Source organism: Mustela nivalis, assembly GCF_964662115.1.
Source record: "Mustela nivalis genome assembly, chromosome: 6".
NCBI classification, from domain to species: Eukaryota; Metazoa; Chordata; class Mammalia; order Carnivora; family Mustelidae; genus Mustela; species Mustela nivalis.
The window spans coordinates 14,562,825-14,581,349 of NC_139025.1; the positions used below are offsets into that span (position 1 = coordinate 14,562,825).

General features: G+C 45.1%; 2 protein-coding genes across 3 annotated transcripts in view; one reads left to right on the forward strand and one right to left on the reverse strand.

Moving 5' to 3' along the window:
• Positions 1-394: 394 nt before the first annotated feature.
• Positions 395-18,525, reverse strand: part of HEATR4 (HEAT repeat containing 4) — a 48,556-nt gene continuing 30,425 nt past the window's right edge. For both annotated transcript variants that reach the window (XM_082733393.1, XM_082733392.1), the window contains exons 13-17: positions 18,098-18,287; positions 16,617-16,695; positions 15,497-15,656; positions 14,034-14,092; positions 395-751 (exon numbers count right to left, since the gene is read on the reverse strand). In XM_082733393.1, the coding sequence (XP_082589519.1) occupies positions 593-751; positions 14,034-14,092; positions 15,497-15,656; positions 16,617-16,695; positions 18,098-18,287 (647 nt within the window). In that variant the 3' untranslated portion in view covers positions 395-592. The remainder of the gene's footprint in view (positions 752-14,033; positions 14,093-15,496; positions 15,657-16,616; positions 16,696-18,097; positions 18,288-18,525) is intronic.
• On the forward strand, positions 11,800-14,377 carry RIOX1 (ribosomal oxygenase 1). The gene has a single exon (XM_082733407.1). The coding sequence runs from the start codon at positions 11,886-11,888 to the stop codon at positions 13,884-13,886; it is 2,001 nt and encodes a 666-aa protein (XP_082589533.1). The 5' UTR covers positions 11,800-11,885; the 3' UTR covers positions 13,887-14,377.

The window sequence follows — 18,525 nt, forward strand, 5'->3', positions numbered from 1 at the left end:
GGGGTGCCTGGGTGGCTTAGTGGGCCTGCTTGCCCACCCCACCCCCCGCCGTCTGCCTCTCTGCCTACTTGTGCTCTCTGTCAAATAAATAAATAAATAAAAAGCTAAAAAAAAAAAAAGAATCTGCTCTAGAATAAGATTAGACTTGTAGATTTAAAAAGAAAAATATCACCAGAGCTGTCTCTTTCCTAGCTGTCTCTTTTCAGAGGACTCTGTATACAGCTTGCAAAGGATGATGGATCTTTAATATTTCTACTCTAGTAAAACTTGGAGCTCTGACCTATAATTAGTATATAACCTTTCAAGGGTATGGAAAAACAGGCTCAATCACTAATGTGATGTCAATTTTCTTTAACCCTCTGTGTAAATGATGCACACGAAAAAAACTCAGGACTACTGTTAAATAGAATTTTCTTTATAAACATAATGACAAAGAGACTGTACAGCATCAATTTAAAAAACAGAATGTGACTAGGTCTACTGCTGTCTGTCTTGGAACAAGAGAAGGGCTCATCCTAGAAATGATCAACTTTCCTCCCAGGGAACGAGGACATAACCCTGGAAAAAATTTCTCTCTTGAGTATTTACCCAGCTAGACATCTGAGGGGTCAGATCCAAATGGTCCCATCATAATCCTTTTTTCCCGGGCAGTGCGCAGATCTCTCAGAGGTGATGACTGACTTCTGCTTCTTGTGTGTAGGTCTAGGACTGGACTCTGTGACCATGGATTTGGTGTGTGGGGCCTCACAGGCTGCAGAGAAATATTAACACGTGAGTGCCTATGCCGAACATGTGGTTTCATGTAAAAGGTAGACCCAAAGGGAAAGCCTCTTCAGCCACAGTTTATCAGAATAGCTCTATGAACAACTATAATAAATAATAGAATTTATAGCTTCAAGACCTGTCCTCCTTTGACCCCAGTCAGAAGCCTAATGTGGCAAATATGCCCAAATTTCCCACTCAAGAAGGCTTGGGCATCTGTGTGACGACCTTTGGGATTAGCCTGTATTTTTTATGTCTTTACAATTATGCAGAAGTAGCAGCAGCGACGGTACGTCCTTGTAGCTATGATTGGAGAGACCTATTCCTGGGATGCGCTGAGGAGGTGGATTCACACAGGGTGAACAGTCCCCAGGGACAGAGCAGTGGTCTACTTCAACCCCATAAACCAATGTAGTGATGGCCATAGTTGAGCTTGTACCTAGGTTATAGCATCCTCAGGAGTCTAGATAGTTCTAATATCTTTTATTTTTTAAAAAATTTTTAAAGATTTTATTTATTTATTTGACAGACAGATATCACAAGTAGGCAGAGAGGCAGACAGAGAGAGAGGAAGAAGCAGGCTCCCCATTGAGCAGAGAGCCCAATGTGGGGCTCAATCCCAGGACCCTGAGATCATGACCTGAGCTGAAGGCAGAGGCTTTAACCCACTGAGCCACCCAGGCGCCCGATAGTTCTAATATCAATCAAGGTTTCTGCATTACTCCATGGGCTAATAAGAGGGATGTCCTCTGTGGAGAAATAAAGGACCTCACGCACTGCTGGTGGGAATATAAACTGGTACAGCCACTGTGGAAAACAGTAGGGAACATTCGCTAAGAGTTAAAAATAGAACTACCATATGATCCAACAATTCCACCTCGGGGTATTTACCCAAAGAAAACAAAAACACTAATTTGAAAAGATACGTACATCCCTATGTTTATTGCAGCATGATTTACAATGGCCAAGATACGGAAGCAGCCCAAGTGTACTTTGATAGACAAATGGATAAGAAAGATGTCACACGGGACGCCTGGATGGCACAGTTGGTTAAGCAGCTGGCTTCAGTTCAGGTCATGATCCCAGCGTCCTGGGATAAAGTCCCACATTGGGCTTCTTGCTCAATGAGGAGCCTGCTTCTCCCTCTGACTCTGCCTGCCACTCTGCCTGTGTTCGCTCTCTCTTTCTCTCTGACAAATAAATAAATAAGATCCTTAAGAAAGAAAGAAAAAAAGAAAGAAAGAAAGATGTCACACACACACACACGAATATTACACAGCTATAAAAAAGGATGAGATTGTACCATTTTCAACAACATCGATGGGCCTAGAGGGTGTTATGTTGAGTGAAATAAGTCAGATTGAGAAACACAAACACCATATGATTTCACTCATATGTAGAATCTTAAAAAAAAAACAAACGAAGGGGTGCCACCTGGGTGGCTCAGTCTTCCCAGAGTGACTGATTGATCTTGAGGTCTTGAGGTAGTGAGTTCAAGCCCCACACTAGGCCTAGAGCCTCCTTAAAAAATAAAAATAAATTAAAATAAATTAAAATAAAAATTGTTTAAATGAATAAACAAAAACAAATAAAAACTAAAGATGAATAAACAAACAAAAAGCAGAATCAGACCTACAAATAAAGAGAACAAACCAATAGTTGCCAGAGGGACAAGGGTGTGGGGAGATGGCAAAATTGGTGAAGGGCTGTGGCAGATAAGGGCAGCTCTTTCCACTCCCGCTCTATCCCGTCCTGTAAGGACCTTACATACACACAGGGGGAGAAGTCTGAGAAGTCTGAGAAGTCTACAAAATGTATGATCTCAGTTATGTGTGACATTCTGGAAGAAGCAAAACTATGAAGATAATTCAAAGATGTGTTATTGCCAGGTGTTTATGGGGAGAGGGGAGGCTGGGATAAGTGAAACACAGATTTTTTTTTTAAGACTTTTATTTATTTATTTGACAGAGATAGAGAGAGAGATCTCAAGTAGGCAGAGAGGCAGGCAGACAGAGAGAGAGGAGGGAGCAGGCTCCCTGCTGAGCAGAGACCCTGATGTGGAGCATGATCCCAGGACCTTGGGATCATGACCTGAGCCAAAGGCAGAGGCTTTAACCCACTGAGCCACCCAGGCGCCCCTGAAACACAGATTTTTAGGAGGTTAAACCATTCTGTATGATACTGAAATGGTCGATACAAGGCATCACACATTTGTCAAAACCCATAGAACTGTACAGCACAGGGTGACCCTTAATGCATGCAGGTATTAAAATATCATTTAGGGGATGCCTGGGTGGCTCAGTTGGTTAAGCGGCTGCCTTTGGCTCGGGTCATGATCCCAGCGTCCTGGGATCAAGTCCCACATTGGGCTCCTTGCTCAGCAGGAAGCCTGCTTCTCCCTCTGACTCTGCCTGCCACTCTGTCTGCCTGTGCTCATGCTCTCTGACATAAATAAATAAATAAATAAATAAATCATTTAGGAGATCAGGGGATCCTAGGAAGGAACGAGACTCTGATGAGATAACTGGAACCTCAACTTAAATATCTTTTGTACAGATGTTGTGATGATGATAAAAATATTTGCAAGCATAATTGTATATTAGAATAACATTCTGTATGGAAGTTACTTCAAAACGGAAATGTGAGTTTGTAAGTGTCAAAAAGATAATCCATTTCAATTGTAAAGAAGAGCTTTGTTTACTTTTTTTAACGGATGATGGTGGGCATCAAACTACTACACTATGTAGATTCGACTGGATGCACTTAAAAGAGTGGCATAACAGTTTTAGTTTAAAACAGCAATGTGGGAGATGCCTGAGTGGCTCAGTCAGTTAAGCATCTGCCTTCAGCTCAGGTCACGATCCCAGGGTCCTGCAATCTGAGCCCTGCTTCGGGCTCCCTGCTCAGTGCAGAGCCTGCTTCTGTCCCTCCTCCTACTAATATGCTCTCTTTCTCTCTCTCTCTCAAATAAATAATAATAATAAATATAAATTATATGTATATAAAACTATATACAAATATATATGTATAATAAAAATAAATAAATAAAATCTTTAAAAACAAAACAAAATAAAATAAAATAAAATAGCAATGTGTCAGGCGTGTGGGTAGCTCAGTCGGTTAGGCATCTGTCTTGGGCTCAGGTCATGATCTCAGGGTCCTGGGATCAAATCCCGTGTGGGGCTCCCCACTGAGCAGGGAATCTGATTGAGATTTTCTCTCTCACTCTGCCCCTCCCCCACACATGTACACACACGCTCTCCCTCAAATAAATAAATAAAATCTTTTAAAAAATAATAAAATAGCAATGTGTAAATGCTGGAATCAATTAGATCCTTTGCATCTATTTAAACTTAAAGCAAAAACACTTTTGTTTTCTAAGATTTTTTTTTATTTTTAAGTAATCTCTATATCCAACATGGGGCTTGAACTCATGACCCCAATATCAAGAGTCACATGTTCTACGGACTGAGCCAACTAGGTATCCCAAAATCCCAACTAGGTATCCCAAAAATACTTTGGATGTCAATTTAAAAAGTTAAAAAGGTCACAAAGTTTTTCACCATTCTTTCAGAGGATATGTAAGCAAAAGAGTTGGAAGTTCAACATTCTAGACAGCATCTTTAATGATTTATATCAGTACTTGGCAGACTTTTTCTATATATAAAGGGCCAGATAGTAAATATCTTAGGTTTTGAACATCAGACGGCCTGTCTCAAACCTACTCAACTCTGCTGTTGTAGCATAAAAGTAGCTACCGACAGTCTATAATGAATGAATGTGGCTGTGTTCCAATACAGGGTTACTCGTGGGCACAGCCATTTGAGTTTTGTATACATTTTACATTACAAAATATTATCTCCTTTTGATTTTTCAACCATTCAAGAATATAAAAATCATTCTTAGTCCACAGAATTTATAAACACAGGAGACAAGCTGCATTTGGTCAGAAGGCCACAATTTGTTGACCCCTGATTTATAGTAATCTGGTAAATTAGTCTTACAAATTAGTAAGCCACTAGTCTCAAAACTAGACTGTTATCTGCCTCACATTTGCCAAAGCAAAGGCCTAGTCCTTGAGGCCTTAAGCAAAATAAATCAGAAATATATGAAGTAAAACATAAAAGTTTCTTCTATCACCAATAATACCATTCCCAGAGGCAACCTCTTTCTTCAGTTTGGAAATGTCTTTCCAGATACTCAGCTATGCAGACACACATACATATGCACACATCATATATGGCTTTAAAGAAGCTAGGGCCCCTGGTTCGCTCAGTCTGTTGAGCAGGTGACTCTTGATCTCCTTCTTGTAAATTCAAGCCCACAATGAGTGTACAGATTGAGTAAAAATTAAAAAAATTTTCAAATAATAAGTAAATAATAAAGAAACCATATATAAATGTGTATGAGTTGTGGGTTCTTTAAAAAGATTTTATTTATTTATTTGACAGAGAGAGAGAGAGTGAGCACATAGCAGGTAGAGGGAAAAGCAGGCTCCCCACTCAGCAAAGAACCCAGTAGGGGACTCCAACCTAGGACCTCAGGATCATGACCTAAGCCAAAGGCAGACACTTAACCAACATATATTTTGCTATGCAATTTGATTTTTCAAATTACTATATACATTTTTTCTTAGGTGGAGAGGGGCAGAGAGGGAGAAGGAGAAAGAGGATCTTTTTTTTTTTTCAAGTTTTTTTTTAAAGATTTTATTTATTTATTTGACAGAGATCATGAGTAGGCAGAGAGGGAGAGAGAGGAGGAAGTAGGCTCCCCATGGGGCTTGATCCCAGGACCCTGGGATCATGACCTGAGCCAAAGACAGACACTTAACTGACTGAGCCACCCAAGCAGGCACCCTTCAAGATTTTATTTTTAAGTAATCCCTCCACCCAGCATGGGGATTGAACTTACAACCCCAAAATCAAGAGTTGCATGCCAACTGAACCAGCCAGGCGCACACAGGTGAATATTTTAAAGGATAGATTCCTAAAAGCACAATTACTAGGTTTAAACACATTCAAATTTTTATACTGATGCAGTCATCCAAAAGTTTATATTAGGGTTTCTCAATCTTGATACTATTGACATTTGGGCTGAATAATTCTTTGTTGCAGGGCTGTGCTGTACATTGTAGAATGTTTGTTAGCATCTCTAGCCTCTGCCAGTTAAATGACAGTAGCAACTCCCCTGTTGTGACAACCAAAAGAATGTCTCTAGACAACGCCAAATGTCCTCTGGGGGCAAAATCACTGGGTTGAGAACCATTGCTCTGGACAATTTCCTTGTATCTCACTTCCAACAACCTCTCATATTCTCCTCCCTTCATGATGGAAAAGTACTCAAAGGAACTTGAGTTCTGAATCCAGTATGTATCTAGTATGTATCACCTGTGAGGTAATAGAAAAAGTATATATTGGTCCCTCCCACCACCCACTCCCGGCACAGAGCTACTGAAACCCTCATAATTCCCTAATAATAAGAACACTAGGGATGCCTGGGTGGCTCAGTGGGTTAAAGCCTCTGCCTTCAGCTCAGGTCATGATCTCAGGGTCCTGGGATCGAGCCCCGCCTTGGGCTCTGCTCCACGGGGAGCCTGCTTCCCCCTCTTTCTCTCTGTCTGCCTCTGTGCCTACTTGTGATCTCCATCTGTCAGATAAATAAATAAATAAAATCATTTTTTAAAAAATGACCCTCTAAGAGCATTTCTTAGTTCTAATATTTGTCTTTGACCCCTTCCCTGACACAGGGCTCTTAAAACCTTTGTAAATTCTTAAGTGATAAGAGCACCTGGAGCATCTTTTGGTCTATTGAGGTAACCCTAGACGGGCTTCTGGGTTGGGTCTGGTCACCAGAAAGAACACGCCATGATTAGAAGCTTGGGATTTTCGGCCCACCCCTCATCCATTAGCGAGGGAACAGAGACTAGAAACCAAGTGAATAATTAATCATGCCTGTGACAGGAAGCCTCCCTAAAAGTCCCAACAGTATGGAGCTCAGAGAGATTCTGGTTGGTGAACCCATCCACATCAGGAATGGGACACATACCCCAGCTCCACAGGGACAGAAGCTCCCCCTGTCAGGACCCTCCCAGACCTCCCCACCATGCAGCTCTTGGTCTGGCTGCTCATCTGTCTCCTTTATCATATCCTTAATAAACTTGTCAATGTAAGTGTTTCTGAGTTTTGTGAGCCACCCCGAGAAATTAATTGAACCTGAAGAGGGGGTTGTGAGAATCTCACAACCTTGTTTGATTTGTAGTCAAATTGGACAGAACGTGAGGGTAACCTGAGACCTACTACTTGTAACTGGCATCTGAAGTAGGGTAGGAACAATCTTGTGGGCCTAAGCCTTACTTAACCTGTGGAATCAGATGCTCTATCTCCAGGTAGATAGTGTTAGAATTTAGTTAAATTATAAGACCCCCACCCCAGCTGGTGCTGCAGAGAATTGCTTGTTGCGGGGGAGAAACCTTCATGTAGTTGGTGACCAGCAGTGTCAGAAGTGAAGTGTTGTGAATGTTCCGTAGGCGAAGTGTAAAGGAGACAAGACAGACAGACATGGGAGGAGGAAAGAATGGATTTTTCCTTATACAAGAGGGGAAAACAGGTTTTTCTAATACATCACCCTCTTGCTATTGAGACAGGGAAACTGAAAGGACCCCATGGGGGAAAAGAAAAAAAAGCTAGTTTCATTCTTGGCTCCTTTTCCTGCTTCTCTTCTCATTAGGACCTGCACTCCTACCCTGCACCACAGCTTCTAGTACAAATAATGTATGCCCTCCTTGTAAGGGCAAGGAGTTAGTGATTTCTTTAGAGCCCCCCAGCACATGACCAGAGGGGTGATCATGTACATTTTTCAAGACCCCTAGCTCCAGGGCATTAGTGACTTATTAGGAAGACGACCTGAGCACTCGTCTTTGTTTTGACCAGTTCCTGCATACCCGACCCATACACCAGACTACTGTCCTCAATAAAAACTCCAGACCCTGGGGTGCCTGGGTGGCTCAGTGGGTTAAGCCTTGGCCTTCGGCTCAGGTCATGATCTCAGGGTCCTGGGATCGAGTCCCGCGTCGGGCTCTCTGCTCAGCGGGGACCCTGCTTCCTCCTCCTCTCTCTCTCTGCCTGTCTCTCTGCCTACTTGTGATCTCTCTCTGTCAAATAAATAAAATCTTAAAAAAAACAAAAAACAAAAAAAAACAAAAACTCCAGACCCTGAGCAAAGACAAGACTTCTCCTTCTTTCCTTTCCGAGTCTCCTGGACTCTCTGTCTGCACCTGCACTCTCTCTGTCTTCAATACACTTTGCTCTCACTTCCTGCTGGTCCAGTGTGAAGCCAAGGACCCTCCTGGCTGGTTCTGAGGACCCCCTCTAGGTCCAAAGACCCAGACAGCTGGTGTCATTACGGGCTAAAGTATGTCCCCCTCCTTCCCAAATGTTGAAGTCCTAATCCCCAGAATCTATTTGGAGAGAGTAAAGTGTACCTTAGTCCAATATGACCGGTGTCCTCATAAAAGAAGAGGAAATTTGGACACAGATTTTTACAGAGGAGAAATGGTGTGAAAATAGGGAGAAGATAGCTTTCTACCAAGACAAGGGGCCAGCTCTCAGAAACCAACTCTGCCAATACCTCAATCTCACACTTTCATTCTCCGCAGCTGTAAGAAAATACATTTTTGTTTATGCCAACAAACTATCGCTTCTCGGCCTTTTGGCTAAGATCAAGTGTTTATGCCAACAAGTCTGTGGTATTTTGTTATGACAGCCCTAGCAAATTCTTATACCCTCCCAGTGTATTTGAATTTTAGATAAAGAATGAGTGAAAAAATCAATGACTGATCCAAAGGAATAACTATCTAGCAATGGGTTTTGGCAGGGGAGATAATTTGGGGCATTTTCCTAAGAGGCTTCAGATCATTCTATGTAAGCTTAAACATGGAGTTGGCTTTATTTAACTTGTTTAATTTCTATAGCAGCTTCTCTGATGAACAAGTACTGATTTTATAATCTTAATGTCAGTTTCCTTTTATTTATGTATTTATTTATTTATTTAAAGATTTTTATTTATTTATTTGACAGAGATCACAAGTAAGCAGAGAGGCAGGCAGAGAGAGAGGAGGTAGCAGGCTCCCTGCTGAGCAGAGAGCACCATGTGGGGCTCGATCCCAGGACCCTGGGATCATGACCTGAGCGGAAGGCAGAGGCTTTAACCCACTAAGCCATCCAGGTGCCCCTCCTTTGATTTATTTAAAGGGGAATTCTGTTGATTCAAAAAAACCAGAAGAGCAAGACAGGCAATGATTCGAGATCATGAAAATGAGATGAGCTTGGGAAAGTGAAGTTTGTTGCTTAGAAAACAGTATTTCTGGGGCACCTGGATGGCTCAGTGGGTTAAAGCCTCTGCCTTAGGCTCAGGTCATGATTCCAGGGTCCTGGGATCCAGCCCTGCATCAGGCTCTCTGCTCAGCATGGAGCCTACTTCCCCTTCCTCTCTCTCTGCCTGCCTCTCTGCCTACTTGTGATCTCTGTCAAATAAATAAATAAAATCTTTTAAAAAAAAAAAAAAAGAACTTTACTCCATGTCACTCAATTGTGTTTCTGGAGATGGTTGTTAATATCTGCTCTTACAGTGAGAACTAAGTAGCACCACAGGAAAAGTGATGAAATTTAAAATAAGTCAGGCTCCAAAGATGCCTCTCGGTCACAAGGGAATCTCAAAGACAGATAGCAACAACATCCTTTGAGGAAATCACAAAATGTTGAAAAAAGAAAAAGATGAAGTTACAGAAAGGACTGGGAGGAGATGTTTGTACAGGATGTGGAAAAGATACATTTACAGCAGTCTTCTAGCAGCCTTTATACCCTAGCTTTGTGAGCCAAGGAGCACAGCTCTTCCCCCTAGTTCACTGCAGAATGTGTCCCTGCTGATTTACTTAAATTTCTACAAACATACGCAAAAATCTTAACCTCCCCCCCCATTCTGAGGTCCTCCAAACCAGGCTAGAGGCACACATACCACCTTATAGGGCTTTGCTCCATAATAATAAATTATTATCACTAAGCTATCATTTTTTTAAGCGTTTAGCTCTGCAGCAGATCCTGTGCTAAGTGCCTTACATGCATTATTTTATCCTCCCAACAACTCAATGAAATAGATTCAATTATTATTCCCATTTTACAGATGAGATTACTGAGACCTGAGAGAGTAACCTGACTCAGCTAATGCCACAGATAATGAGTGAGCAGGAACCAGAAGTCCTCTCCTTGAAATCCCACCATCCTTGAAAGAGTTTACAGTTTAGGAAGGAAAATGACAAGTACATAATACACAAATACAAGGTGCAAAGTGCTAAGTTCACGTGAAAGGGTCAAGGACAGCATTTAGGGGAAGCAGCGTGAATAAAGGTATGGCGAACAGGCAAGGAACAGCAAATAGTTGAACTTCTAGAAGTAGAACTTAGGGGAGTTGTGAGTGATAAAGCTGTAACATTTCATGACTTCAGACCCTAGCTAAGGAGCTTGGATTTCTTAAGTACAAGATGAATTTCTGAGTGGGGCACTGGCAAATCTGGGGCCACAACTTCAGAAAACTAATGTTGTTGCTACCTGTGTTACAAACTGGTATAGGGAGAGATCAAAGTTAGAGACCAGCTTGGAGACTACTTATAATCGACCAAGGTTTCTTGGTCTCAGAACAAGTGACAGTTTGGGTAAGGTAATTATCTGGTGGGGGAAGGTGTCCATTGCACTGTAGGTGTTTAACAGCATCTCTGGTCTCTACCCCTGCATATTTTAACAGTCTACCCCCACCCCCAGCGTTTCCTGGGAGGCAAAACCACCCCAGTTGAAGACCACTGTAATAGACTATATTACAGTCATAAATTTAAAAGGGAGAGTGTGACACATGTGCAGGGGTAAAACCTAAAAGCTTTGGCAAGGGTTCAGATAAGGAATTTGACTGAAGAGGATGGAAGGCTCAAACAGATGCAGTCCAACATACTCCTAATTGTTTGCAACGCTGTACACTCTTCAGAAGGGCAATTTGGTAAACCCTTTTGGAGGCAGTTTGGAAAAACCTACCAACAATTACAAAAGCTCTCTTGCTCTTTGACCCAGCAATTCCATTCCTGGAAATTTATCTCAAATGATTCAAATGAAGACATAATCTTCATGAATGAAGCAACAATATTTACAGGGAATAGTGACTGTGGTGCTATCCTCAACAACTGCACCCTCTTGCCTACCACATTTTATAGTCCCTGTTAAACGAGAGGCTCAGAACTAAGAGGTCAATTTAGGATTCAGGGAAGGTGTGATAGAAGATTCTGAGGCGAAAAGCCCAAGCTAATGCAACAAAACCCCACATGGGCGGAAAGGGCAGGTATCAAGAACGCAAGTAGAAGAGCTCATAACTTCTTTCCCACATCACAGAGAGGCCAATGACTGACATTCTGTATATCCTTGCATTCTTTTTTTTTTTTTTTTTTTTTTTAAGGTAGGCTCCACCCCCAGCGTGGGGCTTGAACTCACAGCCCTGAGATCAAGGACCACATGCTCTACACTACCGACTAAGCCAGCCAGGGACTCCCCCCACCCCCAAAAGGCTGAGATTTTTGTACTGGTCAAAGGAAGGAAGGAAATTAGGGAGTCAGCGGCGTCATCTGCTGAGAAAGAAGAGCGGGTGGAACCGAGGCGTGAACTTTGCCTGAGGAATCTCGATCTTTGCCCAAGGACATTCTGTGAAAATAAGAATTGTGTGCTTTCCTGTGCAAAGTTGCTAGGGAGCACGCTGCTCAGAAATGAGGACGTCCTGGGAACACTCCAGGACACAGAGATTAAAGAAGGAAAGAAGAGTTAATAAAGAAGACAACGTTCTTTCTCCCGGAGTCCCCAGCAGTTTGGTTTTTAAATTGCCCAGCAAATGTGGAGCCCTTACAAATTCGCGAGGGACACCGCTACTCCGGTGAGAAGCCGGGTACTGCCCGCAGGGCGAGCGGGAGGCGCCGGGTGAGAGAATGGGAGGCGTGGCCAGCCGGGAGGCCGCGCCCCCTTCCCAGCGTGCCTCGCAGCGGCTCTCCGCGAGATCCTTTCCACCCAGGCCCGCCGGCCTCGGAAGGGGTTCCCGCCATGGACGGGCTCCGGGCCAGCACCGGGCTGCTGAGGCGCGGGAGGTTGAGACGCCGGCGCCAGTCGCAGCCACACAGCGGGTCGGTGCTGGCCCTGCCCCTAAGGCCCAGGAAGATCCGAAGGCAGCTAAGGAGAAGCGTGGCATCCCGCATGGCCGCACTGAGGGCCCAGACGCTGCCCAGCGAGGACTCGGAGGACTCGAGGGTGGAGTCGGCGGTAGACGATCAGGGGGACCCGCTGCCTGGTGGGACGGCGGCCATCCCCGATGCGGCCCGGCGAGAACCGTATGGCCACCTGGGGCCTGCAGAGCTGCTGGAGGCCTCGCCCGCGGCTCGCTCCCTCCAAACCCCTCGCTCCCTGGCGGAGGGGCAAACCCCGCCCGCCCGCCTGGTGGAGGCGCAAACCCCGCCGGCCCGCCTGGTGGAGGCGCCCGCCCTGCCCGCGCGCCTGGTGCCGGCTTCCGCGCCGCCCGCGCGCCTGGTGGACGTGCCCGCCGCGCCCGCCCGCGTGGTGGAAACGGCCCTGCTGTGCAGTGCCCAGCATTTGGCGGCCGCCCCGCCGTCCGCAGCCCCCGCCACGCTGTCCGGGCCACAGGTGGACAGCACGGGCGGGGAGCTGGCCTGGGACTCCCCGCTGCAGCGCGTCCTGGCCGAGCTGAACCGCATCCCCAGCAGCCGGCGGCGGGCGGCGCGCCTCTTCGAGTGGCTCATCTCGCCCATGCCGCCGGACCACTTCTACCGGCGCCTGTGGGAGCGGGAGGCGGTGCTGGTGCGGCGGCAGGACCCCGCCTACTACCAGGGGCTTTTCTCCACCGCAGACCTGGACTCCATGCTGCGCCACGAGGACGTGCAGTTCGGGCAGCACCTGGACGCTGCTCGCTATGTGAACGGGCGGCGCGAGACCCTGAACCCGCCCGGCCGCGCGCTGCCCGCCGCAGCCTGGTCCCTGTACCAGGCCGGCTGCTCCCTGCGCCTCCTCTGCCCGCAGGCCTTCTCGACCACCGTGTGGCAGTTCTTGGCTGTGCTCCAGGAGCAGTTTGGCAGCATGGCAGGCTCCAACATTTACCTCACGCCCCCCAACTCGCAGGGCTTTGCCCCTCACTACGACGACATCGAGGCTTTTGTGCTGCAGCTGGAAGGTAGGAAGCTCTGGCGCGTCTACCGCCCCCGGGTCCCGACGGAGGAGCTGGCGCTGACCTCCAGCCCCAACTTCAGCCAGGACGACCTCGGGGAGCCGGTGCTGCAGACCGTGCTGGAACCTGGAGATTTGCTCTATTTTCCTCGGGGCTTCATCCACCAAGCTGAATGCCAGGATGGAGTGCACTCCCTGCACCTCACCTTGTCCACGTACCAGCGCAATACCTGGGGCGACTTCCTGGAGGCCGTACTGCCTCTGGCAGTGCAAGCTGCCATGGAAGAAAATATAGAGTTCCGAAGGGGTCTCCCGCGAGACTTCATGGATTACATGGGGGCCCAGCACTCGGATTCTAAGGATCCACGAAGAACGGCTTTCATGGAGAAGGTGCGAGTCCTGGTTGCCCGCTTGGGACACTTTGCCCCTGTCGATGCTGTGGCTGACCAGCGAGCCAAAGACTTCATCCACGACTCTCTGCCCCCTGTGCTGACTGATCGGGAGAGGGCGCTCAGTGTTTACGGGCTCCCAATTCGCTGGGAGGCTGGCGAACCTGTGAACGTGGGGGCCCAGTTGACAACAGAAACGGAGGTGCACATGCTTCAGGATGGGATAGCCCGGCTGGTGGGGGAGGGAGGCCATTTGTTTCTCTATTACACAGTGGAGAACTCCCGTGTTTATCATCTGGAGGAGCCCAAGTGCTTGGAGATATACCCTCAGCAAGCTGATGCCATGGAACTCTTGCTCCGCTCCTACCCAGAGTTTGTGAGAGTAGGGGACCTGCCCTGTGACACTGTGGAGGACCAGCTTTCCTTGGCGACCATGTTATATGACAAGGGGCTGCTGCTCACCAAGATGCCTCTAACCTGAACTAGTTCCTTGTTGATTGCTGGAAGCAAGACAGTGGTGATTCTCTCTTAACCACCATTACCACCTTTTTTGCGGGGGCTGGGAGAGGTTGGAGGGGGGACTCAGGTACTTTGAGAACCGTTTACCTTTAGGACTGCTTACATTTACCTTTAAGACTGCTTTAATGTCACAAATTTCAGACGGTTTTCTAGGAATCAACACTTCACCTAGGCACAAAAGTAAAAGCAGACGTTGGAGGTGGCAAAAAGGAGCTCTTGCTGCAGAAGTAACTTTGATCCTGATCATTTCAGAACACCAGCCTCATCGTCACCCCCAGGCCTCAGTGTGCTGTGTCATTCTTCTTGAGACATTAGATATTTTTTATTTGGAATTTGCACCCTTCATTTGAGTTCTCTTTCCTCAGTTTGCGGGGAGGGTTGGGGCTAGTATCCTGTTTGTGACCGTGAGTTTGTGTGAATGTTAGAAAAGTTATTAAAGTGCCAAAGACTGTTTCTAGATTATTTTTTTTAAAGACTAGATTATTATGTGACATGGTTTGAAGGAACTGGGTTGGGGGAGATAGGGAAAATCTGTAATGGCTGAGATGAAAGGTAACTTGGGATGGTTGTAGGATTGGGGCAATTCTGTAACTTGAGGGGTAATTTATTTTAATCATGCTACTTGAGCCCCAAACAGCACAATCCTACTGGAAAAGTTAAGAGTGAACTGTGTTTTTGCTCAGTGCTTGCTAGCATCAGTAGCTGGCATTGCTCCCAAAGGGGCAGCATGTCACCTACTTGTGCCTCAGTCAGTCATCTGGTAGCAAGCTGGCCATGAAGGAAGGCTGGTGTTCCAGTTACTTTCCACTCTCATTTTTTTTTCTGGCAGTTGGAAGAATCTTCCCCAAACCTGGCAAGTGAATATTCTTATGGTTGGTGGAAGAGAGCCTGGTGTACCAGAGCGAGCCCTGGACTTGGAACCAGAAGACCTGGGTTTGGGGTGGTGGCTGGTAGGCAGCCGACTGAATGATCTGAGGCTGCTGCTACACCTGGGCACAGATTTTGTAAGTACATTTTGGTACAGCTTGGTATCTGCACTTCATTTAGGTTGTGTCTGGAACTTTAAGATCCTATCACCGTAACTGACAGGTGCAGTTACATAAGGTTGAGAACTTTATGAAGTTTTTTGTTTTTTTTTTTAATGGATGTACATAAAGTGAGAGCTCTCTCCAACCCCACTTTCCAGAGGTAACTGCTATTAAAAGTTAAACTTACAAGGCTTTGTTTGGATGCTTAATCAAATGTAACAGTAGTTTTTGTTCTGTTTCCCAACCTCTCGTTTTTTTTTTCTTACCTAACTTTTAAATCTGTTCAATTAGAACTACCTCATTCTTTTTTCTTTTCTTTTCTTTTCTTTTCTTTTTTTTTTTAAGGGACAAAACAGCAAATAATAAAAGCCAGGGAGCAGGCAGGAAAAAAATAAAAGGACTGAGAGGATGGTGGCCAAAAATGAAAGGTAGCAGCTTTCCTGACTCATCCTACAGGGCTAGAAACTAAACTCCCCAGATGTCCAGATCCCAGAAGAGGCTTTTAAAGGAGTCAAGGTGTACAACTCACCCTGTGGAAACCTACCGTGAAAAGTTTCTTGTAGAAAAGTATGGAGTTTGAGTGGTTTTTGCCCCTCCTTGGGTTGCAAGTAAACACGTTTTGTTTCTTCCTTCATTTTTCCTATGACCCTCTCCATCTTGAATATTTTCTGGGTCAGCAAATCCTTTTGGCTTAGTGTTTGAATCTAGATCAGAAGAAATGATGTTGAAAAAAATAACTATTAGGCTGCAAATAATCAAAAACCATTAATAAAGTAACTTATTGCATTGTGCTTATTGGTATTAGGTGGTACAGTCCCTCAGCATTCTTCTGATGTTTGTTGCACATTTTTTAGACCTGTGAATGAAAAATCTATTTTAGCTTTTTGGGCATGATGAAAGGAACATGCTAAGAAATGCTTGGTTGGTGTGAAGCTGGTTTTGTGAATTACATGAAGAAAGAATCTTACATTTTTAAAGTCTTTGTCCCTCTCTTTCTTCAACTCATCTAACAACTTTGAAAAATTAGAACTACCTGTTCAGCTAGAGCACCCCTTTGGCAAAACCCCAGTTTAGGGATTAAGGAAAGTTAAAAGGTAAAAATCAAGGGTGCTAGCTCCTGTCACTCTTCCTTCTCTAGGTCTACTTGTAAAAAAGAACAACGTGGGTTTAGTTGATGGCAGGGAGAAAATGGGAAGGGAAGGAAGAATAAGTATTTCAGAACCAATAGCCCATTTCGAGGGTTACTTGATAGGGCTGTAGGATTATTGTTTTTACTTTGTCTTTACTAGGATTTTAAAAGTTTTTTTTGTTTTTGTTTTTTTTGACACTCACACACACACACAGAGATCACAAGTAAGCAGAGCAGCAGGCAGAGAGAGAGTGGGGAAAGCAGACTCCCCACCAAGCAGAGAGCCCGAAGTGGGGCTCGATCCCAGGACCCCAAAATCATGACCCAAGTCGAAGGCAGAGGCTTAACCCACTGAGTCACCCAGGTGCCCCTTTACTAGGATTTTATAATCTGATTTTTGCATAAATGTTTTGTATCTTCAGAAAATATAGTACTTGTGTGGTTGTAGAAAGTATTTCTGTGATGGAGAAAAGGGTCTGAGGAACTCTGAGAGTTCTGAATTTTCTCTTGAAAACATAGCTTGCACTTAACTTACCCTGTTCCTGATCTTCTGAAGCATTTCTTGGTTTCCTACATTTTCTAAGTTGAGTATCTTCATTGCCTGATGAATTTCCCTGAAAGATAAAAGGAACTTCTTAGATCATTCTTACCCTTTTTTTTTTAAAAGATTTTATTTATTTATTTGACAGAGATCACAAGTAGGCAGAGAGAGAGGAAGGGAAGCAGGCTCCCTGCTGAGCAGAGAGCCTGATGAGGGGCTCGATCCCAGGACCCTGGGATCATGACCTGGGCCGAAGGCAGAGGCTTAACCCACTGAGCCATCCAGGTGCCCCCATTCTTATCCTTTTTTTTATTAAATTTAGAAAGTTGGGGTTGGAAGGGCAGAGGGCGAGGGAGAAGGAGAGAGAATTCTAAGCAGGCTCCATACCTAGCACAGAGCCTGACCCAGGGATTGACCTCACGACCCTGAGATTGTGACCCGAACTGAAATCAAGAGTCAGATGCTTAACCAGCTGAGCCACCCAGGTGCCCCAGATTGTTCTTACTCTTTTTTTTTTTTTCTTCTTTAAAGATTTATTTACTTTTTGAGAGAGAGAGAAAAGGTGAGCTGGGGGTGGGGCAGGGGGGTGGCCACAAAGGGAGAAGCTGACTCCTCACTGAGCAGAGAGCCTGATGTGGGACTCGATCCCAGGACCCCAGGATCATGACCTGAGCCAAAAGCAGACACTTAACCACCTGAGCCACCCAGGTGCCCAGATTGTTCTTACTCTTTTTTTTTTTTTTAAGAGTTTATTTATTTGTGTGTGTGTGTGTGTGTGTGTGTGAGAGAGAGAGAGAGAGAGACAGCAAGCTGGAGTGGTGGGGGGAGAGGGGCAGAGGGAGAAGCAGACTCATTGAGCAGGGAGCCCAATGCAGGACTCAATCCCAGAACCCTGAGATCATGACCTGAGCCGAAGGCAGCGGCTTAACCCACCAAGCCACCCAGGCACCCCTGTTGTGTAGTTTTTAAGGCTATATATTGGAAGATACTAATGGTACCATTTATTGAACACTCATGGTGGATACGAAACATATCATTTCTTTAATCATCACCACAGACCCATAAGGTAGATGATTATTTGCATTTGATATCTGAAAAAATGAGCTCAGAATGTTTAAGTAACTTACCCATGTTTACATAACTAGTGTATGCCTGAGCTGGGATTCAAATTCTGTTCTTTTTAACTCTAAAGCCTGTCATCACGGTAGGCACTTGAAAAATGTTAGCTGAATAAATGAATTATTTAAAGCCACCTGGGATAGAGAATAGCTACATGCATGATATGACCTGACTTCCCATTTAATTTAGGCTAGTTTTTCTGTTACCCACTTGTAAGTGGGTGGGTGAATGGCACAAGTGAGCCTGTGCTTTTACAGCCATTAGTCACCCTGGAAAGGCAGGGATGTATTCTGTTAACAAGGACGGGAGAGTCGGCAGTACAAGAGGTCATGGCAGGAATCAGGTTTAGAGCTTACTTTAGAACAGCCTCATGGTTCTCTAGGAGCAGCACATCTAGGAACGTGTCCCTGACCCGGTCCCCTTGAAGATCGAGGGCTAGGATGCTACGGCAAGCTTCTAGTCGTACACCTGGTGACTCTTCATAATGGATGGCCCAGAGCAGGAGGTCTGTCAGCTGGGGACTCACTTGGCCAATGTGACCCAAAGCTGCAGAGATTAGAGGGCAGCAAGTTCCACTGTCACTTAAGATGGAGTTGGCTATATTCTAACATCCAGAAATGGCCTTATTAACAAATAACAGCAATAATATGTAGGTAGCAGCCTGCTAAATTAAGTATTGCAAATATTGAACTATTTTGTTAGTACCTTCTCTTTTGGATGACAGTTAATTATCATTAGAATTTTAGGGATGGGTTAGAGTAGGACGTCTCAGAAGGATTCCTGT

What these genes read in the sequence shown, in the direction of transcription:
- RIOX1 (XM_082733407.1), top strand. Translation starts at nt 11,886, where the DNA reads ATGGACGGGCTCCGGGCCAGCACCGGGCTGCTGAGGCGCGGGAGGTTG.